A 27,267-nucleotide genomic window follows, 5' to 3' on the forward strand; every position below is an offset into this window, starting at 1 on the left:
GGTCAGATGCTGAGCAGTTTCCATACCAGGCGGTGATGTAACTGGTCAGGATGCTCTCGAGGGTGCAGCTGTAGAAAGAGGATCTGGGGACCCATGCCAAGTCTTTTCAGTCTCCTGAAGGGGAAAAGGTGTTGCCGTGCCCTCTTCACGACTGTCTTGGTGTGATTGGACCATAATAGTTTGTTGGTGATGTAGACACCAAGGAACTTGAAACTCTCGACCCGCTCTACTACAGCCCCATCGATGTTAATGGGGCCTGTTCGGCCCGCCTTTTCCTGTAGTCCACAATTAGCTCCTTTTGTCTTGCTCACATTGAGGGAGAGGTTGTTGTCCTGGCACCAAACTGCCAGGTCTCTGACCTCCTATAGGCCGTCTCTGACCTCCTATAGGCTGTCTCATTGTTGTCGGTAATCAGGCATACCACTGTTGTGTCAACAGTAAACTTAATGATAGTGTTGGAGTCATGTTTGGCCAAGCAGTCGTGGGTGAACAGGGAGTACAGGAAGGGACTAAGAATACATCCCTGAGGGGCCCCAGGGTTGAGGATCAGCGTGGCAGACATGTTGTTGCCTACCCTTACCACCTGGGGGCGGCCCATCAGGAAATCCAGGATCCAGTTGCAGAGTGAGGTGTTTAGTCCCAGGGTCCTTAGCTTAGTGATGAGCTTTGTGGGCACTATGGTGATGAACGCTGAGCTGTAGTCAATGAACAGGATTCTCACATAGGTTTCATTTTTGTCCAGGTGGGAAAGGGCAGTGTGGAGTGCGATTGAGAAACTTATTCCAGCTTCTGCCTGGCAGCTGGAAATCTTGTAAATTGCCTGCCAGCTGGCAATTTTGTAAATGACATCGCTGAAGTCAAGGATCGGTAGGATAGTCAGTTTTACGAGGGTATGTTTGGCAGCATGAGTGAAGAAGGCTTTGTTGCGAAATAGGAAGCCGATTCTAGATTTAATTTAGGATTGGAGATGCTTAATGTGAGTCTGGAAGATGAGTTTACAGTCCAACCAGACACCTAGGTATTTGAAGTTGTCCACATATTCTAGGTCAGAACCGTCCAGAGTAGTGATGCTAGGCTGGTGGGCAGGAATCGGTTGAAGAGCATGCATTTAGTTTTATTAGTATTTAAGAGCAGTTGGAGGCCACGGAAGGAGTGTTGTATGGCATTGAAGCTTGTTTGGAGGTTTGCTAACACAGTGTCCAATGAAGGGCCAGATGTATACAGAATGGTGTCGTCTGCGTAGAGGTGGATCAGAGAATCACCAGCAGCAAGAGCGATATCATTGACATATACAGAGAAAAGAGTCACCCGAGAATTGAACCCTGTGACACCCCCATAGAGACTGCCAGAGGTCCAGACAACAGGCCCTCCGATTTGACACACTGAACTCTATCTGAGAAGTAGTTGGTGAACCAGGCGAGTCAGTCATTTGAGAACCAATGCTATTGAGTCTGCCGATAAGAATGCGATGATTGACAGAGTCAAAAGCCTTGGCCAGGTCGATGAAGACGGCTGCACAGTACTGTCTTTTATCTATGGCGGTTATGATTGCTCTTTGTAAGTTCCGCCTCCAGCCAGTGAGTTGAGGTATCTGACATATTGTTGCATATTATAATATGTCTATTTCTACCATTGTAGAACCACTATCTACAGTTATTCATTGATGTCAGAGTGGTGTGTGTGTGTCAAATCAAATCAAATTTTATTTGTCACATACACATGGTTAGCAGATGTTAATGCGAGTGTAGCGAAATGCTTGTGCTTCTAGTTCCGACAAAGGAGTAATAACCAACGAGTAATCTAACCTAACAATTTCACAACAACTACCTTATACACAGGGATTAAGAATATGTACATAAAAATATATGAATGAGTGAGGTTACAGAACGGCATAGTCAAGATGCAGTAGATTGTATAGAGTACAGTATATATATATATGAGATTAGTAATGTAGGGTATGTAACATGTAAAAGTGGCATTGTTTAAAGTGGCTAGTGATACATGTATTACATCAAGATGGCAAGATGCAGTAGATGGTATAGAGTACAGTATATACATATGAGATGAGTAGTGTAGGGTATGTAAACATTATATTAAGTGGCATTGTTTAAAGTGGCTAGTGATACATTTTTACATCATTTTTTCCATTTTTAAAGTGGCTGGAGTTGAGTCAGTATGTTGGCAGCAGCCACTCAATGTTAGTGTTGGCTGTTTAACAGTCTGATGGCCTTGAGATAGAAGCTGTTTTTCAGTCTCTCGGTCCCTGCTTTGATGCACCTGAACTGACCTCTCCTTCTGAATGATAGCAGGGTGAACAGGCAGTGGCTCGGGTGATTGTTGTCCTTGATGATCTTTATGACCTTCCTGTGACATGTGGTCGTGTAGGTGTCCTGGAGGGCAGGTAGTTTGCCCCCGGTGATGCGTTGTGCAGACCTCACTACCCTCTGGAGAGCCTTACGGTTGTGGGCGGAGCATTTACCGTACCAGGTGGTGATACAGCCCAACAGGATGCTCTCGATTGTGCATCTGTAAAAGTTTGTGTGTGTGTGTGACTCCTTCTTGTCAATTAAACCCCCTTACCTGGACATTCTGACCCCTCATTGTTCTGGACGGACATTCTGTAGTGGTTAATACCGGTTTAATACCAGCACCTAAGTTTTCCCCTATTTTTAATGGTCCTTCTACAAACCTAGCCATATTTTTCATACATAATGGCTTTCCATCACTGTATAAGATGAGGGAGGTGTGTGTTTATTTAGTCCGTTTCTTAGAAGGAAAGTAAAAACAGAGTACAAAGACATCTTTTAGTCCATCAGACAGACGCACGCATAAATACACACACACACACACACACACACACACACACACTCAGACAAACAAACAAACAAACAAACAAACACTCTCTGTCTGGGACTAAAGCAGCCATTTCCCTGGCCTAATGAGACAGATAATGTCTGAGAGGTAAATACCAACAATGACAACACAGCCAGGAATAAATAACAACAGCAAATGCTGGCTTCACTAAAACAAAGACATGACTGTGTCTCAGTAGTCTCAGTCTGGACTCCCTGCTGTGTCCGTCAAATAGAGGATATAATTCACCCATCCCCCTCGGTGTTTACTACTATAACATTACAGTTTTTAACAATCACTTTGGCACTAATTTCAGACCCTTGTAGTCCTTTTTCAAAATCTAGACACAAAACTCAAAACGGTCATCACTTGTAACACAGGTTGTCCAATGTTCAAAACATTGCATTGTGCATTCATATCTTTAAAGAAACCTTGCACTTGCAGAATCATCGGGTCAAATAACTAATTTATCATGAATAACATAGGAACATTCATTTAGATCACCCACACACAAGATACCGATAGTTTCACTGTGTAGTTGTTCATACAATCATACAATCATTAAATATTGTAGTACAAAATATGTGATACATGTTTCATTATGCTACTTCACGTAAATGCATCACTGTAAAAGGACTAGTAGAGAGAATACTACAGACACAGTGGAATCATTGAACAAAATATTAAATTTATTGATGAAATACAATAAAATCACAACATAGGTTTCTTTGAATCAAAGCAAAAATAATTAGCTACAAAAAAAGAAAAAACTGTTAAAGGTCAACTGCAGTGTTCCTCACCTGGCTTACTGTAAAACATCACTGCAGTGTTCCTCACCTGGCTTACTGTAAAACATCACTGCAGTGTTCCTCACCTGGCTTACTGTAAAACATCACTGCAGTGTTCCTCACCTGGCTTACTGTAAAACATCACTGCAGTGTTCCTCACCTGGCTTACTGTAAAACATCACTGCAGTGTTCCTCACCTGGCTTACTGTAAAACATCACTGCAGTGTTCCTCACCTGGCTTACTGTAAAACATCACTGCAGTGTTCCTCACCTGGTTTACTGTAAAACATCACTGCAGTGTTCCTCACCTGGCTTACTGTAAAACATCACTGCAGTGTTCCTCACCTGGCTTACTGTAAAACATCACTGCAGTGTTCCTCACCTGGCTTACTGTAAAACATCACTGCAGTGTTCCTCACCTGGCTTACTGTAAAACATCACTGCAGTGTTCCTCACCTGGCTTACTGTAAAACATCACTGCAGTGTTCCTCACCTGGCTTACTGTAAAACATCACTGCAGTGTTCCTCACCTGGCTTACTGTAAAACATCACTGCAGTGTTCCTCACCTGGTTTACTGTAAAACATCACTGCAGTGTTCCTCACCTGGCTTACTGTAAAACATCACTGCAGTGTTCCTCACCTGGCTTACTGTAAAACATCACTGCAGTGTTCCTCACCTGGCTTACTGTAAAACATCACTGCAGTGTTCCTCACCTGGCTTACTGTAAAACATCACTGCAGTGTTCCTCACCTGGCTTACTGTAAAACATCACTGCAGTGTTCCTCACCTGGCTTACTGTAAAACATCACTGCAGTGTTCCTCACCTGGCTTACTGTAAAACATCACTCCAGTGTTCCTCACCTGGCTTACTGTAAAACATCACTGCAGTGTTCCTCACCTGGCTTACTGTAAAAAGCAAAACAAAAGATTAATTACTACTTCTATATTTCCATCAACCCTGTTTTGTGGATTTGGCCACAGGTTCTCATCCACATCACAATGAATGTTTTCATTAGCCAAACATCTAGGGAAGAATCTTCGGGCATGGCGAATCCAGGCCTGACACTGGTCTGCCGTGATGTCATTGCATGCGTCATGCATGGCCTGGAGAAGGGTGGCTTGTTCGTGAGGGCGCCTATCATATACCTTCCACCTCCATGTGGAGAAAAATTCCTCAATCAGGTTAAGGAAAGGAGAGTATGGGGGTAAGCACAGGGTGGTAAATTGTGGATGGGCCTGAAAACATGCTTGCACCATTTGAGCATGGTGAAACCTGACATTATCCCACACAATGACATAGGTCATGCCATCAGCTCTACAGACCTGATTTAGCTCATCAAAGACGGTTACATTCGAACAGCGAATCATGTGGCTGCCTGCAACTCAATATATAGAGTATATAGGATAGAGAGCTTTAGATGTTGTTCGACCAAACATTAGAATGGACAAGATGCGTAACCTAAGCAACTTTGACCGTGGTATGATTGTTGATGCCACACATGGTGATTCCAGCATCTCAGAAACAGCTGCCTTCCTGGGATTTTTATGCACTACAGTCTCTAGAGTTTACAGAGAATAGTGCGATAAACAAAACACATTCAGTGAGCGGCAGTTCTGTGGGCAAAAACCACCTTGTTAATGAGAGAGGTCAGAAGAGAATGTCCAGACTCATTCAAGCTAACAGAAAGGCCACAAACGTTCAAATAACAGCTATTTAAAACAGTGGTGTGCAGAAGGGCATCTCTTAACGTACAACACCATGAATAATTCAGGCTGTTGTGGAGGCAAAAGTACTAGATAAGTGTACCTAATAAAGTGGCCAGTGAGTGTACAGTAATGTCAAATCTGAAAACATGGTCTGGAAAAGTGGTACATGGTACCATAGAAACAGTGTCTGATAAAGAATGATGATGAAATATTACATCCATAGGTAATGTAGTCCAATTGGTTCATGTTCCACGGTAATTGGTGTCAATGGATCTCGTTATCCTGAAACTTTCATGATCTAAACATGGAATATCGTTTGTCAGTTTCCGTAAAACTATGCATTATGAGTAACGCAGCAGTTAATTATAATTTTGAGCAGTTGTATCAATTGATAGTTAGATCATTGTAATGAAATGAATAGACAGTCATCTCAGATGTAATGTGTGAATTGCATTTTGAAATGGTAATACTTTGATGTTAAGTTGTGTCATTTTGAACAGGTGATTTTAGTTCAATGAACAAATGATCTTAGCTTCATGTGTATTGTATCCAAGCAATTGGAAAAAGTGTTAGAGTTTTGAAAAATTTGCATTTTGATCATTGGTTGTGAGTTTTGTGTCTAGAGTTTTGAAAAATTACATCAAGGTTCCGAAATGAGTGCCAAAGTGATTGTAAAAACGGTATTATCATCATGTTTATATTTTCTCTGTATGAACCTGTCATGCACTGCGGCCATTAGTGTGGTTGTCATGTCAGACTGTTAGTGTGTGTGTTTGTGTGTGATATTGAGACGTGTGTGTTTGTGTGGGCATGTGCGTGCGTGTGTGTGTGTGTGTGTGTGTGTGTGTGTGTGTGTGTGTGTGTGACTCTGACTGAAACACAAGCACATGGTGCCACAATAATAACTCCCTCTGACAGCCTGTCATCAGAGTGAGGGGGACAACTGTGACACTACACCTGTCGCACACTCAAACATTACAATAACCATACTGTGGCATCCTGTTCAGGATTGATTATTGTAACTACATGGTTTACCCACTTCAGATATAACACGATCCAAGCAACAGTTAGCATTGGTGGGCCTACTGTAGCCTAGTATGTCAAATCAAATCAAATCAAATTTATTTATATAGCCCTTCGTACATCAGCTGATATCTCAAAGTGCTGTACAGAAACCCAGCCTAAAAACCCAAACAGCAAGCAATGCAGGTGTAGAAGCACGGTGGCTAGGAAAAACTCCCTAGAAAGGCCAAAACCTAGGAAGAAACCTAGAGAGGAACCAGGCTATGTGGGGTGGCCAGTCCTCTTCTGGCTGTGCCGGGTGGAGATTATAACAGAACATGGCCAAGATGTTCAAATGTTCATAAATGACCAGCATGGTCATATAATAATAAGGCAGAACAGTTGAAACTGGAGCAGCAGCACGGTCAGATGGACTGGGGACAGCAAGGAGTCATCATGTCAGGTAGTCCTGGGGCATGGTCCTAGGGCTCAGGTCCTCCAAGAGAGAGAAAGAAAGAGAGAATTAGAGAGAGCATACTTAAATTCACACAGGACACCGGATAAGACAGGAGAAGTACTCCAGATATAACAAACTGAAAATTAAGAACAAATGCTTATTTACAATGACAGCCTAAGAACAGTGGGTTAACTGCCTTGTTGAGGAGCAGAACGACAGATGTTTACCTTGTTAGCTCAGGGATTTGATCTAGCAACCTTTCAGTTTCTGGCCCAACGCTCTAACCACTAGGCTACCTGCTGCCCCAGAGCAACAGGTGGAATAAATCACCCCAGACACCTGAGTTGTATCTTCTAAAGATGTTGAGGTTTTTGTCCAAAGGTGTTATGTTTCTGCTATTCTTTGAAGTAGAGAGTCTACTGCTATGAGTGGTGGTGTGAAGAACATGGTAAATCTGCAGGTGCTAAGTTCTTGGCCGAATGCTCTGACCACATTATACACACACACCCTTTTGCCACCTCTGTACAGTTAAGGTAGACTGTGGCGTCCCGGCACAAGTTGTTCTCTCAGCATGCAGCAGGATGTGGTCTCAGAACATCCTTTCAGAACAACACCTACTTCCTGTCACTTTGATAAATAAACGTGTTGCTTCGCACTCCAGCCCCAGAACACACACACACATGCATACATGTACTGACACAGCCCTTGAAACACTGCCAGTAAGAGATACAATTAGCTCTAACGGTTTCTAGTATGCCATTGTATCTTTGTATTTATTGAACACAAATCTGAAACAGTTGCATAAAGTGGCCAGCTCATTAAAAGTCTTCTAATGTCGAGATGAATCCATGTCCTATAAACCACATGAAGCAATAGCTCAATCCCAAATGAATGAATGGGAAATATGAAATGGGCTTGGTGAAATCAGATGGTGCCTTGATCCTTACTCTCTCCCCCCTTCCTCTCTTTCTCTCTTCCTCTCTTTCTTTCTCCCTCTCCCTCTCTCTCTCTCTCTGCAACCACAGAGGAACGTTTGCTGTTTCCACATAAAAGCTGAAGCGTTTGGTAAAGTGGTTTAGAATAAGATTCACTTTCATCTCCTGCAGATCTGGCCTGAGGATACAGACATTTACTTCCATGTTATACTCTAGAGAATGGAGAGACAGGGGAGGAAGATGCGCACACACACACACACACACACACAGACACACACACACACAGACACACACATGCAGTCCTTGGCTCTGTTAATCAATCATTTGTGGAGTCCATAGTGTGTGTGTGTGTGTGTGTGTGTGTGTGTGTGTGTGTGTGTGTGTGTGTGTGTGTGTGTGAAGTGATTTAAACTGAGTGTCAGTTTGAGTAGTGAGTGAGGAAGCAGAATTTCAGCGCCTCTCACTAGTCAGTCTGACAATGACAAGTACTGTAGATACATCTTTACATTTAAAAAATTGTTTACCTTTATTTAACTAGGCAAGGCAATGAAGAACAAATTCTTATTTACAATGACAGCCTAGGAACAGTGGGTTAACTGCTTTGTTCAGGGACAGAACAACAGGTTTTTTCCTTGTCAGCTCGGTGATTCGATCTAGCAACCTTTCGGTTACTGGTCCAATGCTCTAACCACTAGGCTTTCTGCCACCCAAACAGAAATCTATAGTCCAACTGGTTCACAATAATCAATAAAACACACATTCAAGCTATGTAAAAGTATATCATGTTCAGGAAATACAATGGTAAGACTTGAAACAAACATGACTATGCACCACTTAGATGTAAATATACGTAAATGAATGAAAAAGCCTCAATCCTCTCTGTCTCTACCTAGCCAATAGTAATTCAGTATGTACAGTTTAAGCTGGAAACGGCTCCCCTTAGATATGCCGGTATCTGGTATCCATGGTAACACATCCAAAAACTACTCTCTCTGTGTGTGTGTGTGTGTGTGTGTGTGTTCTGCTGTGTGTATGTAAGAATCATACAATGTGCATTGATTGGTTGTCTGGGGAGCAGCTGTTGACCTCTTATTCTCAGAGGCCTGTCTGTATCCTTACACACACACACACCAGTGCTATAATACTGGCCCCACACCCATAACCGGAGAAATTAGCTGGTGCTGGACCATAAACAGTTCTGCTTTAGCATCGTTATGACAATGCTGCCAATAAAACATTTATAGAGGGAGTGAATGCACAAACACAAACAGTCAGTCTGTCAGACAAGGGTGAGATTTACATATTTAGTTTGAGATATAGTGACACTGAGCGAGGGAGGAAAAGGTCATTTGTCATTTGCATGTTAATGTTAGAGGATGTTTTAAAGGACAGAGCCAACTTGCAGGATGTGTTTTGCATTGAATAACTGTACACAGAGAGCATCCCACTTTACTGCATCTCACTATGTCAAGATGTTAGAACATAAGAGTGAGTAACTGTCCCTATAGCTTAAAACGGCCACAAAAGAGAAACAGCAATAATAATTAATGCAGCATAAATGTATGTTTATGGAAATATCAGCACTGGTTGGGATGCTATCATGGCAGCAAAAACACACACCAATATGCAAACACATCGTCCAGTTATTCTGCAGTGGATGCGGCTAACCTCCTTTCTGTCTGCGTCATTATTCATGTTTTCTCAGTCAATATATTGTCCTCCTAGAAGCACAGGATGCACATACTGTTGTTTATGCATTAAACATAACACAGACACACAATGCAGTGTTTATGCATGATCAAATCAATCCAGTTTGATGTTGCCCCAATTCTGAAAGAGGAGGATGCCATCAGAATAATGATATGACTGGCTCATTAAAATAACTGTGTAGCCTATACAGTGTGTGACACCAATTGACATAACATGTATAAACATCTGACATGGTAGGACATCACATACATTAGATAGTGAAGGTTGGTTTGTGAATAAAGGAAACTCCCCTGGAACTGACCAGTGATCTCCTGTCCTGTTATGAAACTGGTTAAAACGAACTGGGAGGGATATGTCCTGCGTTTCTGTAGTAGCCTAGGCTAGTCTACCACCCGCTACCGGGTGGAGGCGACACTGCGCTCTTCTCCTCTATCAGAGCGCGAGCTGCATCTATAGTCCTGTCTCTCTGAGATCATTATCAGTCACGGCAACGGGTCGCAACACACACCGATCTAGAGCGAGCGAATAGAACACCCCCTAATTTCGACCCACCGCCAACCGGGAGGGGAAACGATCGAAAACACCAGTCTTCCGCTCAACAACACGTCTACCATTTTTACGCATGTAACCACGATCTCTCCAGTGACGTTACCGTTGGATGTGGGTTTGGAGGCTACTCGGATACAATCTGCTAGTTTATTTTCACTGCAGTAAAACGGTTTGCTCCGATCCTCCCCCCGAGTCACGGATTTGAGAGGGAAGCAGCACTATGCTGCTGGCCGACTGACCAGCCACTGATACGGAGAGGGGATCTCTGCAGTGGACCTGTGAATGTGCGTAGTTTACCCGCATGCAATGTTTAGCCTATTAGCATCACGCGCTATATTTCACAGAAAACGGAAATCTTCTATTTTTGTGAACATGTTCATTTGATTATTAGATCGGCTATAATTATTTTTTTGGGGGAGGGGGGGCTGTTTTCAGCGCACTGTTGTGTTGACGCCATTTTCCTCGGGTTTTTCTATAAAAATATTATTGCACCATTTGACAGCTATCCAGGACGCTGTCAGTGCATACGGCAGGTTCTGTACATGTGACTACATGGATTTTAAATGATCTTGATAACATATTTACACGACAGACTTGTGTGTTCGAAAACATTGGACATGGGTAAGTAGGCTAGCCTAGTTCACTATCATTTCTTACCACCTTGAATTCTTGCAGTCTAAATGTGAATTGAACATGATTATATGTAAGGCCTATTTATATTTATTTGCAGTTGACTGTAGTTTAAAAAAGTGGACACATCCAAATAAACGTTTAATGTGTAGCTTGTTTTGACTGTATAATGTTTCAAACATGTAACTAAACTACCTGCTACAATGTTTCTCTGTAGCCTAGTAGGTGGATGTTCTCCCATACAGGATTATACACTTCCAGAAAAGCATTGGAGGAATCTCTGTCTAGCAATAGCTGTTACCACGATTAGGTAGAGTAGCCTACTAGTACTTACACTTGGATCATAGCCTACAAGCACATTTTTAGCAAATATGTTTCCTTCATTGCCGACTGGATTGTTTTAGCAGCGGCATATCACAATCTTGGTTGGTCAACAGCACCAAGGAGAGGGGCATGGACTGGTGACTGGTTGTAACTATGGTACTACTGTGTGTGTGTGTGTGTGTGTGTGTGTGTGTGTGTGTGTGTGTGTGTGTGTGTGTGTGTGTGTGTGTGTGTGTGTGTGTGTGTGTGTGTGTGTGTGTGTGGTGTGTTTCTGTGTCTGTGTTGTGGAGCAGGTGGAAGGCATAGATATAACCCTCTGACCACTGGTCTAGGCTAGGTCTTGAACCAGTAACCATTTGCCAAGTGCATTGTGTCCTGTGCCATTAAAGGAGTCCAGACCTCTGAGATGTTCTAGGAGTTGTAGTGTAAGACTATTCATGGTCCCAGTGTGGGTGGTGGTGTGAAGGGTTATACACGCATCCTAAAGGCAACTGTAGATTGATGAAATCACTGTAAATATGTCATATTTCTGTCATACTCTGAGAGTATATAAAACAACCCATTACACCAAGAGGTCTAAACCTTCAGAGAAGGTCCCATGATGTTGTAGCCTATAAGGACACTTCCACCCTCCCCTAGGGTGTGTGAGACCCTGCTGGTATGTGAGAGAAAGCCAAAGCAAGCAGATTACTGCATCACCAGTCTGTCACAAATGGCCATGATCTAATCTCAAGATGGAGTAACAGTCCCACTCTTTAATTGGCTAGATATAAGCGCAAAGCAGTAATTTCATAGCAAATTACTTTCCAGTGTCTTTGCGATTCACTGAAACAAGCACCACTTTTTACCATTTGGTACCAGCTAGGTAGTTACTAACTGGAGTTTTTCAGAGTACCCAAAGGTATTGTACACTGTTACCATAGCAGCTGAAAGAGGACTGTCAAATAGAGCACTCCACTTTAGTGTCAGGGTCAGGGCAGGAATGCTTTGAGCTTACTTCAAGAAACCAGTTACAGGCTAAACCCATCAACCTCTTGCCCCTGGACTATTTCACTGTGTGTTTTATATAATACAGTGTTAACTTGTATGCTCTGGTAGTAGGCTAATTTAAAGTGTGACCCATTAGGGGAATTAGACCAGGCAGATTTGAACCAGTGTATGTGTAGGCTGTAATTAAATGCAGTTTCTTCTGAAAGTATTCCTACCCATTGATGTATTCCACATTTTTTGTGTGTTAGAGCCTGAGTTCAAAATTGATTAAGTAGATTTTTCTCACACACAATACCTCATAATGACAAAGTGAAAACATGTTTTTCGATTTTTTTGTGCTTATTTATTAAAAATGTAATACAGAAATGTCTAATTTACATAAATATTCACAACCCTGAGTCAATACTTTGTAGGAACACCTTTGGCAGCGATTGCAGAGGTGAGTCTTTCTGGGTAAGTCTCAAAGAGCTTTAAACACCTGGATTGTGCAACATTTGCCCGTTATTATTTGGTTGTTGGTCTTTGCAAGACAATCATTTTCAGGTCTTGCCATGGATTTTCAATTAGATTTAAGTCAAAACTGTAACTCGGCCACTCAGGAACATTCACTGTCTTCTTGGAGAAGCAACTGTAGCGTAGATTTGTCCTTGTGTTTTAGGTTATTATCCTGCTGAAAGGTGAATTCAACTCCCAGTGTCTGGTGGAAAGCACACTGAAACTAGGTTTTCCTCTAGGATTTCGCTTGTGCTTAGCGCCATTTAGCTTTTATATCCTACTTTTGTGCCTTGTTGCAAACAGGGTGCATGTTTTGGAATATTTTTATTCTGCTCAGGCTTCCTTCTTTTTCACACACTGTTGCTGGTATTTTGGCCCATTCCTCCATGCAGATCTCCTCTAGAGCAGTGATGTTTTGGGGCTGTTGCTGGGCAACACGGACTTTCAAATACCTCCAAAGATTTTCTATGGGGTTGAGATCTGGAGACTGGCTAGGCCACTCCAGGACCTTGAAATTCTTCTTACGAAGCCACTCCTTCGTTGCCCGGGCGGTGTGTTTGGGATCATTGTCATGCTGAAAGACCCAGCCACGTTTCATCTTCAATGCCCTTGCTGATGGGAGGTTTTCACTCAAAATCTCACGATACATGGCCCCATTCATTCTTACCTTTACACGGATCAGTCGTCCTGGTCCCTTTGCAGGAAAAACAGCCCCAAAGCATGATGTTTCCACCCCCATGCTTCACAGTAGGTATGGTGTTCTTTGGATGCAACTCAGCATTCTTTGTCCTCCAAACACGACGAGTTGAGTTTTTACCAAAAAGTTATATTTTGGTTTCATCTGACCATATGACATTCTCCCAATCTTCTTCTGGATCATCCAAATGCTCTCTAGCAAACTTCAGACGGGCCTGGACATGTACTGGCTTAAGCAGGAGGACACGTCTGGCACTGCAGGATTTGAGTCCCTGGCGGCATAGTGTGTTACTGATGGTAGGCTTTGTTACTTTGGTCCCAGCTCTCTGCAGGTCATTCACTAGGTCCCCCCGTGTGGTTCTGGGATTTTTGCTCACCGTTCTTGTGATCATTTTGACCCCACAGGGTGAGATCTTGCTTGGAGCCCCAGATCGAGGGAGATTATCAGTGGTCTTGTATGTCTTCCATTTCCTAATAATTGCTCCCACAGTTGATTTCTTCAAACCAAGCTGCTTACCTATTGCAGATTCAGTCTTCCCAGCCTGGTGCAGGTCTACAATTTTGTTTCTGGTGTCCTTTGACAGCTCTTTAGTCTTGGCCATAGTGGAGTTTGGAGTGTGACTGTTTGAGGTTGTGGACAGGTGTCTTTTATACTGATACAAGTTCAAACAGGTGCCATTAATACAGGTAACGAGTGGAGGACAGAGGAGCCTCTTAAATAAGAAGTTACAGGTCTGTGAGAGCCAGAAATCTTGCTTGTTTGTAGGTGACCAAATACTTATTTTCCACCATAATTTGCAAATAAATTAATAAAAAATCATAGTTGGAGTGTACCTATGATGAAAATTACAGGCCTCTCTCATATTTTTAAGTGGGAGAACTTGCACAATTGGTGGCTGACTAAATACTTTTTTGCCCCTCTGTATTTCTGATCAATTTGATGTTATTTTAATGGACAAAAAAACGTGCTTTTCTTTCAAAAACAAGGACATTTCTAAGTGACCCCAAACTTTTGAACGGTAGTGTACGTAAATGCCAACAAAACAACTTTTTGGTCTGTGTGTGTGTTTCAAACTTTTTTTTAGCTGTACTAGAATGCTTAAGGCCGCTAACATTTTTATATTGGTTATGGGTATCGGTATTGTTTTTTTTGGCAAGGAAAATATCGGTATTGGGCAAAAAATGTATCGGTGTATCCCTAGGTTAAATACTCATTGACTCAAGACATTTCAGCTTATATTAATTGGTAACATTTTAGAAAGACATGATTCCTCTTTGACATTGTGGGCTATTGTGTGTAGGCCAGTGACAAAATCTAAGTTTGATCAATTAAAAATTCAGGCTGTAACAACAAAATGTGGAAAATCGAGGGGTGTGAATACTTTTTGAAGGCGCTGTATCTGATATGTGTGGTATGAGGCTTCTTGTTGTCATGGCAACTGGAAACCTACTGGATGGTGGACTACAGTAGCGTACTAACAGAGGCTCTCACCATTTGGAATCAGTTTGGATTCCTGGAGCAAATTCAAAGCCCATGATGTAGGCAGGCTAACTGTTAGGGCCAGTGTTGGAATCATATGGGAACCTAGACCTGTGACAGGGCACCCTTTAAGAGTTCATGGGTACTCTCTCTCAAGTGTGAAAATTGTTAAGGTTGGTCCAGCTGTGATAGTAATTCTGGTTTGAGACCTGAGCCAAAAGCAGACCCATCGACTGTACCTGCCAGTGCATAGGTATTAAGGACACTTATTGTAAAGTGAGACCTAATCGGCTACACTGGCTTTCTCTGCTTGTTTCTTCTCCATCTGAAGTGATGTGAAACAGAGGAGAGGAGTGTGGCCAGATGTCCCCTGTGTTCCCTCTCCTCTGGGTAACAGTGGACCCCAGCCAAGACTGGAGAGAGAGAGAGGGAGGGAGGCAGCAAGATGGGGGAGGGGGGGGGTAGAGAGAGGATAGAGAGGGAGGGAGGGAGGCAGCAAGATGGGGGGGGTAGAGAGAGGATGGAGGGAGGGAGGCAGCAAGATGGGGGGGGTCAGAGGGGTCAGAGGGGCAAGGGAGAGAGGGGGAATAGAGGAAAGAGATCCAGGGACAAATCTAACTGTTGGCGGACTCTGAGCTGCGTATCAGTACAGGAACACCTTCTGGCAGAGAGGGAGGAGGCAGAAGGAAGGGAGAGAGAAGGAGAGTGGGGTGAGGTAGAGATGAGGGAGGTGAGGTAGAGGGAAGGGAGAGAGGGGGTATGGTAGAGGGTTAGGTGTTTTCACTTACAGCCATTTTGTGTCTCCTGCTGCATTTGAAGTGGTTTAACATTCATCTACTGTCCTACCAGCCATGCTCATACAGCAGACTAATGCAGAGCCTCAATGGCAATGTGAATGTTGAGGACCTGTCTGTCCTTTGCTTCTGTGATCAGGGATAGCAGAGTAAGCCATGTCGCATGCATGCCCGCACGCTTGCAAAAACACACACACATACACACACAGGGTTGGGGGGTCTCAGCAGGAACTCAGACTGGTAAAACATCAGGAACTGCTTTAGTCTTATTAGATTAATTCTGGGTGTGTGACTTTATCAGGGGCATTATGCAAACACAGCCACTAAGACCTGTGTTATCTTACTCTCACATGATGTCTAAGAATGTATTAACCAGCTCAGTCTCTCTGTGTGTGTTATGGGGGACAGATCACATCCTCTTAAAACATGGTTCAACTAGTTAACAGAATCAAGGTTTTTAGTCAGGATACAGTCTCATAGCAGCAGCCAACTGTTAGGGAGCCACTGGTTTATACAGATCAGTCTCTACAGATCAGTCTCTACGGGCAGTTCCATCCTTTTATCCTCATCCACCTATCTCTGTTAAAGAGACAGTCGGGAGGAGGGCGAGAGAGAGAGTAGCTGGCATCAGATGTATGAGTCCCTGTAACAGTCCTATACCAAAAGACACCAAATCTTCTACAAGAGCCATCATACTCATTGTGTGTGTGTGTGTGTGTGTGTGTGTGTGTGTGTGTGTGCGTGCTTGCGGGAGCTATTTCTGAGTCCGCCTAAGGCTGCTGGGTTTGCAGCCTTAAAAGGTTGTGTTTCGGCTGGGCCTCTCTCTCTCTTTCTCCCTCTATCTTATACTCATATGCACAAGGAAGAGGATCAGAGCTTTCATCAAAGTGCTCTTCAAGTACGTGTTGGGAGTAGTAGTTGGTGAAAATGAAAGATTTTAATAGTCTAAATTCTGTCCTATTACTGCCAAAGACAGTCCATTTTCTACACACACACACACACAGTGAAGGAAAGGCCTTATGCTGGTTAGAGGGAAACTGTGGGTAGAGCTGGCAGCGTTAGGAACATAATAAAGCTATTTATGCAGCCAGTCTGGCCTCTCACAATCACCCTGCTGTCTACACGGCATACAGAGAGGTGTGTGTCTGTGTGAGAGTCTGAGGCTCAGAGCGAGAGAGGCTCAGTAAGGGTCATCCTAACATAAACACAGCCTCATTTCCAGTAACAGAAGCATAGACATTAAAGCATAGACCAGTACATAGTGATAGCGCTGACGTCATCTACGTATTCCTATGGAAACCTCCCGATGGCGCATGAAGCTGTAACTATTTGAATTTGAAGAGCACCATATTGCTCAATGTGGTTGAATTGCATCAACAACATTTTGTAAGGATCATGGTGAAAGTGGCTGTAACTAGCAAAGGATCACGGTTGATGTAGTCATTTTCATCCTGCCTGAGAGAGTCAACCAGAGCTTCCTGGTAGCCTGCCGGCCCGTGATTGGTCTGCCAGCACGTGGTCCTGTGTGACAACAAATGTAGCAGTCAGAAAGGATCACTATCACTATTTAATTAAATATCTCGATTTGTAACAAACTTTAAAATAATTCACTGTGGGGATTGAACTTGATAACAATAAACTAATTTTAGAGCCCAACAGCTCTAAAACAGCTCTGTTCTGGCGATCGTAATTGACAGGGCAGACCAGGGCTTTTGGAATCGCTAGGTTGCTACTCAGTAGCCGCCCAGCAGACCTTGTGACTTCATGCTCCAGACTGGACACTGAGCCTGAACAGAAGTAAGTAATAGCAGGGTTGGTAAAACTATACTGTATTCCATAGGTCTTATTAGTTGTGTATTAATGAACTTCAAGTGTAAAAAAACAATACTTTTTCCTAAGTCTATTCAAAGCTACATGGACATGGAGCTGGAGATGTGGAATCATCTAGCTGTTTGATATGGTTTTGCCTCAGTTGTAAATGTCTTCTTAAGGTCTTGTAAATGATACCATTTAGTGTAGACAGAGCAGTGTAGAGACTGCTGTGTCCTCCTCAGAGGATCTGGTTGGTCACTGGATTTGTTGCTATGTGGTTAGATTTGGCAGCTGTCCTTGTTTTCCTCTCATTGTTCCAAGGGAGAGTCCTGGTCCATGAACACAGACACATTTGGGGTGGCTTTAACACATGCCTTAGGGCCCAGTCACTGCACACACACACACATACAGGGGTGTTTAAAAGATGCCATTGGGCCGAGTCAGAGAGGACCAAACAGGGACATACTGCCAGAGGTGTGTGTGTGTACAGTCATACTCTGTTAGTCTGAAACTCTATAGTGTATTATGCTGGTTATCCAAACCCACTGTGAGCAGAGCATTTAAGACCTCCAAGGCCTGTTGGCTAACATGACAACAGGGGATCAGCTGTACAGGACGGGAGGCTGATCCAGGGGCTAACACACACACACATACAGGAGCCTGAAGCACACGCTAACCCAAACCCTAAGTACATAAACTCTCAGTATGAAATGTGCAGATGACAAGTGTAGCTGAGGTTTATTTCAATCAATTCAAATCGTGGATTACAGTTTCTCCTGACCCATAGATTACTTGTCAGGTCAAATAAAGACTTAATGTACACAGAACATATCCTTTGAAACAATACAATGTTTGTTAAACGTGGCTCATGTCGGTGTGAGGGATGGGACTCACAGGAGCTGGAGTGTGAAGTGTACTGTTTGTTTTGGTCGCTGTTTTTGTGTGTATTTGTTCATGGAAGAAAAGTGAGTTTGGACGTGTGTGTGTTTAGGCTTTGTACATACACATCTCTCAGTTGGATTAGACATGTCTACTGAGAGATGGATGTAATACTGGTGGTAGTCTGACTGGCTCACTGAGTGACAGGGCTTTATGTGTGTTTGTGCTGAGTCTGAGACAAACACACCCTCTTCCCTAGAGAGCAGAAATGGCATTATAGGTGGACAACTCTGATCCTCGAGTGCCGCAGTGTCTCTATGGAAGCGTGAGTATGTGTGTGTGAAACAGGTCAGACGCAGTCTTTTTTGAGATCAGCTCGTAAACCACATCTGGAAAAATGATGTACCTTCCCCCTCCCCCTCTCCCTCTCAGTCTCCGCAATTCCCTCCCTCTGCTGAAGGAGAAAAGAAAAAAGAGCCGTCAGCTTTTTCATCTCAATCTGCAGCTTTTGTTCTTGTGTCCTCAGGCTAGCTTCACCCTCCCTTTAGAGAGCTGGAGAGGAATGTCTTCCTTTTACATTGAGAGAGAAAGAGAGGGTGGGGAGAAAGAGAGAACGTGTGTGTGTGAAATGTTGTTTACACAGTGTAAAATGTAAATGAGTGTGTATGGCGTGCCTGCACAGCTCTCTGCCTGCTCATGCACCAGTCTTAAACTCTGAGACATTAAAGCGTAATTCAGAGTCCACAAACGCAGAGCCGCGATAGTCCGGCGGCCCATTGTGACATAGCTATGCGGCTGAGACCACCGTCCACGGGGGATGCACAGCGGGGGATGCACAGCGGGGGATGCACAGCTGGGGGATGCACAGCTGGGGGATGCACAGCTGGGGGATGCACAGCTGGGGGATGCACAGCTGGGGGATGCACAGCTGGGGGATGCACAGCTGGGGGATGCACAGCCGACCACTCACCTCCCCAAAATTCCAAACCAAAGCAGATCTGTGTGCGCGTCCTGTATTCATTTGAATGTGTTGACATTTGGAGAAGTTGCTTGAGCTGCACTGAGAATTCCAAAAGGTATAAAAAAAGCCAACAGTTGAATTTTCTAGAACACTGCTGTGCGGACGTGTACACGTTTTGGACTCAAATCCTTACTGCCACTACAAATGGTATGTTTCAAAGGTTTTGATAGTAATTTCTCTCTCTCCTCTCTCTCTAGTTTGGCCTTGTTGGATTACATGTGTTCCTGTGGGAGAACCAATCCAGAAGCAGTAGCTAACGTTCCTAAGGCAACCCACTCTGACGGACAGCCACTCTCTGCAAACCTATTGGCTAGCTGCCGCCGCTCTCTGGACTGACTGGTTCTGGCGGGAGTGTGGATGGAGTCGAGGGATCTGGTTAGCTCAGCCCGACCTAAGGAGGCGGAATTAGGAGGTGGAAGGGCTGAGCCTGAAGAGAAGGAACCGGAAAGGGCGGGTCTGGGGCCTGCATCGCGGTGTGATGAGGTCATTGGTGACGTGATTGGTGAGCGCTGGGGGTCCCGTGGAGAAGGGGAGGGGCTAGAGGAGCAGGAGTTCTCCATTAAAGAAGCCAGCTTCCAGGAGGGGAGTCTGAAGCTGAAGATCCAAACCACCAAACGCACCAAGAAGCCCCCCAAGAGTCTGGAGAACTACATCTGTCCCCCGGAGATCCGGATGACCATCAGGCCCCCCTCAGGGGAGGGCCGAGGGGGCCGGCTAGGGGGCCGTGCAGCGCAGGACAAGGGACCCCCTAGGAAGAGGGTAAGGATGCCTTTTATATACGTTACTGGTATGAATACACTGTTGCTAATGTAGTTTTAAATGATGCTGAAGCATTTTGAAATGTTAGTCAGTAGTTTAGAGCTGATTGTTTGGTTGTGTTGCCCAAAGAGATGATCAGTAGGGATGTAACAATTCACGGATACGCATCAAATGTTTAAGATGTTCAAATGTTTAAGATGCAAGTGCATCGGTCCAAGGGAATCCAGACCAATCCAAAATGAAGCGTGCATCAGTAAGGAAACAGACTCAAACGTTACTAATCTCAAATTCACAGATGTTTTTTAATCTTATTTTTTTTCTGCCTTATTCTGAAAATACCTCATCTGTTGTGACTGAGTTGATGCATCCTCTCCTTCAGGATATCAAACGTTTATGCATATAACTGTGTATAACATTGATCTACAAATCAGATAACTGTGCACCGTGCGGGAGACACAGCTGCTCGCGCCAACGAGAGGTAGGGCTACCCTATCCCTGTTCTAATATACGTAGGCTACATCTGCGCGGCAACTTCAGCATTCAGATGTTTGTAAAATAGCTTTGGCAATATTAAAATCACTCCCACTCCATCCACTTACTGAGTTGTTAGGTAGTCAGAACACAAGTAGACCCCTTGACCTTTTCCACATTTTGTTACGTTACAGCCTTATTTTAAAATGGATGAAATAAAACATTTTCCTCAGCAATCTATACACAATACCCCATAATGACAAAGTAAAAACTGTTTTTTTGATTTAGCAAATTCAGAAATATAAAACAATACCTTATTTACAGAAGTATTCAGACTCTTTGCTATGAGATTTGAAATTGAGCTCAAGTGCATCCTGTTTCCATTGATCATTCTTGAGATGTTTCAACAACTTGACTGGAGTGGCAAATTAAATTGATTGGACATGATTTGGAAAGGCTCACACCTGTCTATATAAGATCCCACAGTTGCCAGTGCATGTCAAAGCAAAAACCAAGCCATGAGGTTGAAGGAATTGTCCGTAGGGCTCCGAGACAGGACTGTGTCGAGGGGAAGGGTACCAGAACATTTCTGCAGCATTGAAGGTCCACAAGAACACCAAGACTCTTCATAGAGCTGGCCACCCGGCCAAACTGAGCAATCGGGGGAGAAGGGTCTTGGTCAAGAAGGTGACCAAGAACCCGATGGTCACTCTGACAGAGCTCTAGAGTTCCTCTGTGGAGATGGAATAATCTTCCAGAAAGGCAACCATTTCTGCAGCACTCCATCAATCAGGCCTTTATGGTAGAGTAGCCAGACAGAAACACTCCTCAGTAAAAGGCACATGACACCCCACTTGGAGTTTGCCAAAAGGCACCTAAAGACTCAAACCATGAGAAGCAAGATGCTGTGGGGATGTTTTTCAGTGGCAGGGACTGGGAGACTAGTCAAGATTGAGAGACAGATGAACAGAGCAAAGTGAGGTCCTTGATGAAAACCTTCTCCAGAGCGCATAGGACCTCAGACTGGGGCCAACGTACACCTTTCCAACAGGACAACGACCCTAAGCACACAACTAATGAGTGGCTTCGGGAAAAATCTCTAAATGTCCTTGAATGGCCCAGCCAGAGCCCGGACTTGAACACAGTCGAACATCTCTGGAGAGACCTGAAAATAGCAGTGCAGCGACGCTCCCCATCTAACCTGACAGAGCTTGAGAGGATCTGCAGAGTTGAATGGGAGAAACTTCCCAAATACAGGAGTGCCAAGCTTGTAGCGTCATACCCAAGAAGACTCAAGGCAGTAATCGCTGCCAAAGGTGCTTCAACAAAGTACTGAATAAAGGATCTGAATACTTATGTAATATTTCTGTTTTTTTTATTTTGTATAAATTTGCCAACATTTCTAAAAACCTGTTTGAATTGAACAATTTGAATACATTTTATAATAAGGCTGTAACGTAATGTCACGGCTGGCTAGGTGTGTAGCGAGGAATCAGGCGCAGAGAGGTCCAGGGGAAAAGTGCACTTTAATACGGCACCAAAATGAAATGCCCAACACGCAGGGCGCAAACACTGACCAACCCAAACCAACGGGTAACAAGGTCCAGAGCACTAACAACACCAAACGATACAACGTGAACATCAAAACAAAGGGGCGGGTTCCATACTTTGAATAGGGAAGAAAATCAAGCACACACAAACTAGGAACAGGTGTAACAAATGAGACAAAACTAACCGAAAAGAAAAAGGGATCGGTGGCGGCTAGTAGGCCGGTGACGACGACCGCTGAGCACCGCACGAACAGGCGGGGGAGCCAACATCGGCGGGAGTCGTGACACTTAACAAAATGTGGAAAAAGTCAAAGGGTCTGAATAGTTTCTGAAGTCACTGTATATATAAAAAAAACTACGAGAAGCCATCCGTAAATCAATGGGAACAGTTACTGTATGAAATATAGATCTTAAAGACTACCAACAGAATACAGATTAGAAAAAAGTTTCTTATCTTGCAAATATACTGTTGTTGAACGTTGACTCTTCACTTCACTGACTCTCACAGTTCCCCAGAAACTTGTATGGTTGTCTGGACTGACCGCTGCAAAAAGAATGTTGGTGACCAGATGGAAACCTCCACATAAGCTCACCATAACTCAATGTCTACAACATTTCCTTGATATCCTTTCACTAGAGCTCTACAACGCTCGTGTGAACAGTGCCAAGGAAACAACATTAGATACATTTAATAGAGTAGTCAAAAACTTAAAGCTTATTATGAGATATTATAATGCGATTATGTTTGAATTCATTAATTGTATTTTGAATATCTGTATCGAATATTGATGAATGCAGGCTGATTCTATCCGTGTGCCTTGTTCCCACAAACAATTATACAAACACAAGATGAGTTATCCATGATGTTTTGTTTTGTGCATAGATATATCCACAACATGAGCCAAAGGAGGGAGGGGGGAATAGGAATGGGTCGCACCTACTAAGAAGGGGGAGGTAGAGGGGAGATGAGATGGGAAAAATAATGCTTATTACATTTTTTTTTTCATTTCTTTGCTTCTGTACTTTTTGAACATTATGGTCTGTCTGATCTGAACCTTCACAAAAAAAAATACAATAATAATCAAAAAGTTTACTAATATAGGGACGACCAATGTCATTTTTATGGGTCATTGTTACCAAAAGCACTGTCAAATTGTGTTTTAGCTGTGTAGGCTACCGGAGTGGACACAACTTACATCTTGCTGATTGCACATCTAACTGCTGATTGGGGCTTTTCGATTGCCAGGTTCAAACAGTCAGTGCATTCAGTCATTTTTACATGAACAGGTTAAATGTGTAATTTCATAAAAAGGACAGCAATCATTTTTGCGAGCCACACTGATTGGAACAGGAGAAGAGCTCAGTCCTCCGTAATTTTCCAAACGCTAAAAACCATTCGCTTTTAAGACAGGTGAAATCCAAAGCTGTTATATTAATTGGCTATGTATGTCATAGCTAGTTTCTAAATATAAATATTGAAATATTACTAGCTCAAAACATTTTAATCTGCTATACAATGTTCCCTCTAAGCTGTGTGACTGTCACGCAGAAGAAACATCTGCAATATGAACTTCACTTAAATTTTTTTGAGTTTTCCCCATTAGTTACGTTTCCCTTTTACTGTGGGAAATGTGAACGAATCACTGCAATATTAGCCACTTTCAATATCACATACCGAAACAAAACGAGCTATGCAAGACTTAGTATGCAAAACTAAGTATGCAATAGATTTTGTTGTAGGCAGAACGCTTTGAGGTAGGATTCTATTACATTGACAGGCACGACTGAGGCCCATACGCTACACAGACCGGTGCATCATAACCAATCAGAGCTGCAGTAGGCCTATATGCAAATAGATCATTGCCATATATGAGGTCTGTGCCATTCACTTTGAACTGGACTGTTTTTACAGCATGAATGGTCGTGAGTAGATGCGCTTGTTTTAAGATCAAAGCGAGAGCAACATGTAGTGACGTGTACATTTGTTCATATCCTTTACTAGTTAGAGAGCTATTAGCCCCGTTATAGATAATTTGTTGTCAGCAATGGGGGAGTGATTGCTCACTACATTTCTAGACATCTTTGAAAAGTGAGTCAGACAAATAACTTTTTTTTGTTGTCTTTTGACACCGGCTGGAATAAGCTAAGTAGTCAATAGGCAGAGGGTAATGTAATTTGTCTGATTATCTGTAATAATGGTATGGTAATAATGATGCATTTTATTTTGTGAAGTGGTTTCTTGCATCAAACAACACAACAACCTTTTCAGTCACCTCCTTGTCTGAAGGACAGGTGGATAAACAGTCAAGCCCTGCATGTTTTTTCAAAAGTCTCATGGAATGTAGGCCTACATTGAACACCACACATTGGCTGCTACTGTAGGCTGAATGATAGAACAGCTATTTCCATGTTAAAATATTATGGGATACATTTTCTCCATTGTTTTTGATGGTAGGCCACTGGTAGGTCTACATTTTGATCAAATAGCCGCAGTAGCCTACTTGACTACTGTTAAAACTAACTTAAAGCGGGTAAAACCTCAGTGTTCACAGTAAATGCGCGCCGGAAGGTACACAGAATTTTCACAACGTTCAAGTTTGTGCTCAGCAGACCTGAAATTTTACTCAGTTATGAAAAACATATCGTATCGAATTGAACCTAATCACATCGGTTCGTTCCACTAGTCGAATCGTTTCCAACTAAAAGTCTCATTCCTGCATCGCATCGGAGCCCATGTATCTAGATGCTTATCAAATTGTGCTTGTAAGGAGAGATCCCATCCCTATTGATCTGATCAGATTCTGATAGTTTAAAATATGTTGTTGAATAGTTGTACTGTAAATGTCCTTTAAACATTAGCTGTGTTGGATTGACTGTTTGAGGGTTTTCTTGTGTGATGAATTTGGCTCTCGTCTGCTGTTGCCTATGGCAACTGAGAAGGTAAGTTTATGTTGATGGATATGTTCCGATTGTATAGCTATCGTTATTTAATTTTTTATTTAACTAGGCAAGTCCGTTAAGAACAAATTCTTATTGACAATGATGGCCTCCTGTGGGGACAGGGGCTGGAATTAAAAATATAGGACAAAACACACATGACAAGATAGGTCTCTCTTTATGTAGTGTTGTCTAAGGCATCAACACATGACAACACAGCATGGTAGCAACACAACATGACAACAACATGGTAACAGCACAAAACATGGTACAAACATTATAGGGCACAGACAACAGCATGAAGGGAAAGCAGGTAGAGACAACAATACATCATGCAAAGCAGCCACAACTGTCAGTAAGAGTGTCCATGATTGAGTCTTATTGTGGGTGTATATAGATGGATATATTCTGGGTTGACTGTCCATGTCTTAACACATTTCCATAGACCGAAAGTTTGAGGAGTGATTGATAGAAAGACCAGTATTGCTGTTTAAATGAGATGCCATCACTCCACCCCCCTACAACACCACTTAATGGGTGTGTGTATAAATACATTTGTGTGTGTGTGGCAGTCTCTTCTAGAGTCATTAACCTGTGTTGACTTGCTGTGTGCTCAGCTCTTCTCATACACTATGCAGCTTGCTGTGTGCTCAGCTCTTCTCATATACTATGCAGCTTGCTGTGTGCTCAGCTCTTCTCATACACTATGCAGCTTGCTGTGTGCTCAGCTCTTCTCATACACTATGCAGCTTGCTGTGTGTGTGTGTGTGTTTGTTCCTTTCATACACCCAGCACCTCGCTTACTCTCTCTTTTCCCTGGAGAGCAGCCATCTTGTACCCAAGCATCTCATTATGTGCACAGTATTGTGTGTGTACTAGTACAGAAGTGAATGGATCTTAGGTCATTGGTATATCTCCCTCTCTCTCAGCTCTCTCTGTAGCTCCTTTGCTTCCTTGGCTACAATACATAGGGTCAAAGTTTATATGTAATTGAAACCGGTCATTCAGGGGCACACACACACACAGGCTGATCCTCAACACACGGGCCCCACAAGGATGTGTACTCAGCCCTCTTCTGTACTCCCTGTTCACCCATGACTACATGGCCACACACGCCTCCAACTCAATCATCAAGTTTGCAGACGACACAACCATAGTAGGCTCGATTACCAACGATGACGAGACAGCCTACAGGGAGGAGGTGAGGGCTCTGGCAGAGTGGTGCCAGGAAAATAACCTCTCCCGCAACATCAACAAAACAAAGGAGCTGATCATGGACTTCAGGAAAAAGCAGACATCAACATCGACGGGACCGCAGTGGAGAAGTTGGAAAGCTTCAAGTTCCTCGCCGTACATATCACTGACTATCTGAAATGGTCCACCCATTTCAGATGGAGAAGGTGCAACAGCGCCTCAACTGAAGAAATTTGTCTTGTCCTGTAAGACCCTCACAAACTTTTACAGATGCACAATTGAGAGCATCCCATCGAGCTGTGTCACTGCCTGGTACAGCAACTGCACCCCCCGCAACCGCAGGGCTCTCCAGAGCATGGTGTGGTCTGCCCAACGCATCACTGAGGGCACACTGCCTGCCCTCCAGGACACCTACAGCACCCGATGTCACAGGAAGGCCAAAACGATCATCAAGGACATCAATCACCCGAGCCACGTCCTGTTTACCCCGCTATCATCCAGTAGGCGAGGTTAGTACAGGTGCATCAAAGCAGGGACCGAGAGACAGAAGCTGTTTTTCAATCTCAAGGCCATCGGACTGTTAAATAGCCATCACTAGCCGGCTACCACCCGGTTACTCAACCCTGCACCTTAGAGGCTGCTGCCCTATGTACATAGACATGGAATCACTGGCTACTTTAAATAATGGAACACTAGTCACTTTAATAATGATTACATATTGCTTTACACATCATATGTATATACTGTATTCTATTCTACTGTATTTTAGTAAATTCCACACTGACATTGCTTATATATTTCTTAATTGGATTATTTTACTTTTAGATTTGTGTGTATTGTTGTGAATTGTTAGATTTTACTGCACTGTTGGAGCTAGGAACACAAGCATTTCGCTACACCAGCAATAACATCTGCTAAATATGTGTATGTAACCAATAACATTTGATTTGATTTTGAATAGAGCTGACATCAACCACTGACAGCTGGCCTCTGCTCTCCATTTGTGGTCACAGACCTCTCTCTGTCTCTCCTCTAATGAAATCAGCACGTGGCCTCTGCTGTCTCTCTAACCCTCCTCCTCTCTCACACAGCCACCTTTGGTGTCACTGTACTGCTCTGTGTAATGTCTGTTCAGGTCCCTAGGGGAGTGTAGTGTTTGCAGTGTGTGTGTGTGTGTTTAGAGCAAACTTGCACTTTGACCCTCTGATCCAGAGTGATCTCCCTCTCATCCT

General features: G+C 43.3%; 1 protein-coding gene across 1 annotated transcript in view; it reads left to right on the forward strand.

Moving 5' to 3' along the window:
• Nucleotides 1-9,873: 9,873 nt before the first annotated feature.
• Nucleotides 9,874-27,267, forward strand: part of LOC112263936 (SET-binding protein) — a gene marked incomplete at its 3' end in the record, with an annotated part of 69,052 nt that continues 51,658 nt past the window's right edge. The window contains exons 1-2 of the mRNA XM_024440562.2: nt 9,874-10,624; nt 19,322-19,883. Coding sequence (XP_024296330.2) covers nt 19,482-19,883 — 402 coding nt within the window. The remainder of the gene's footprint in view (nt 10,625-19,321; nt 19,884-27,267) is intronic.

This window comes from Oncorhynchus tshawytscha, linkage group LG12 (genome assembly GCF_018296145.1).
Source record: "Oncorhynchus tshawytscha isolate Ot180627B linkage group LG12, Otsh_v2.0, whole genome shotgun sequence".
Classification (NCBI taxonomy): Eukaryota; Metazoa; Chordata; class Actinopteri; order Salmoniformes; family Salmonidae; genus Oncorhynchus; species Oncorhynchus tshawytscha.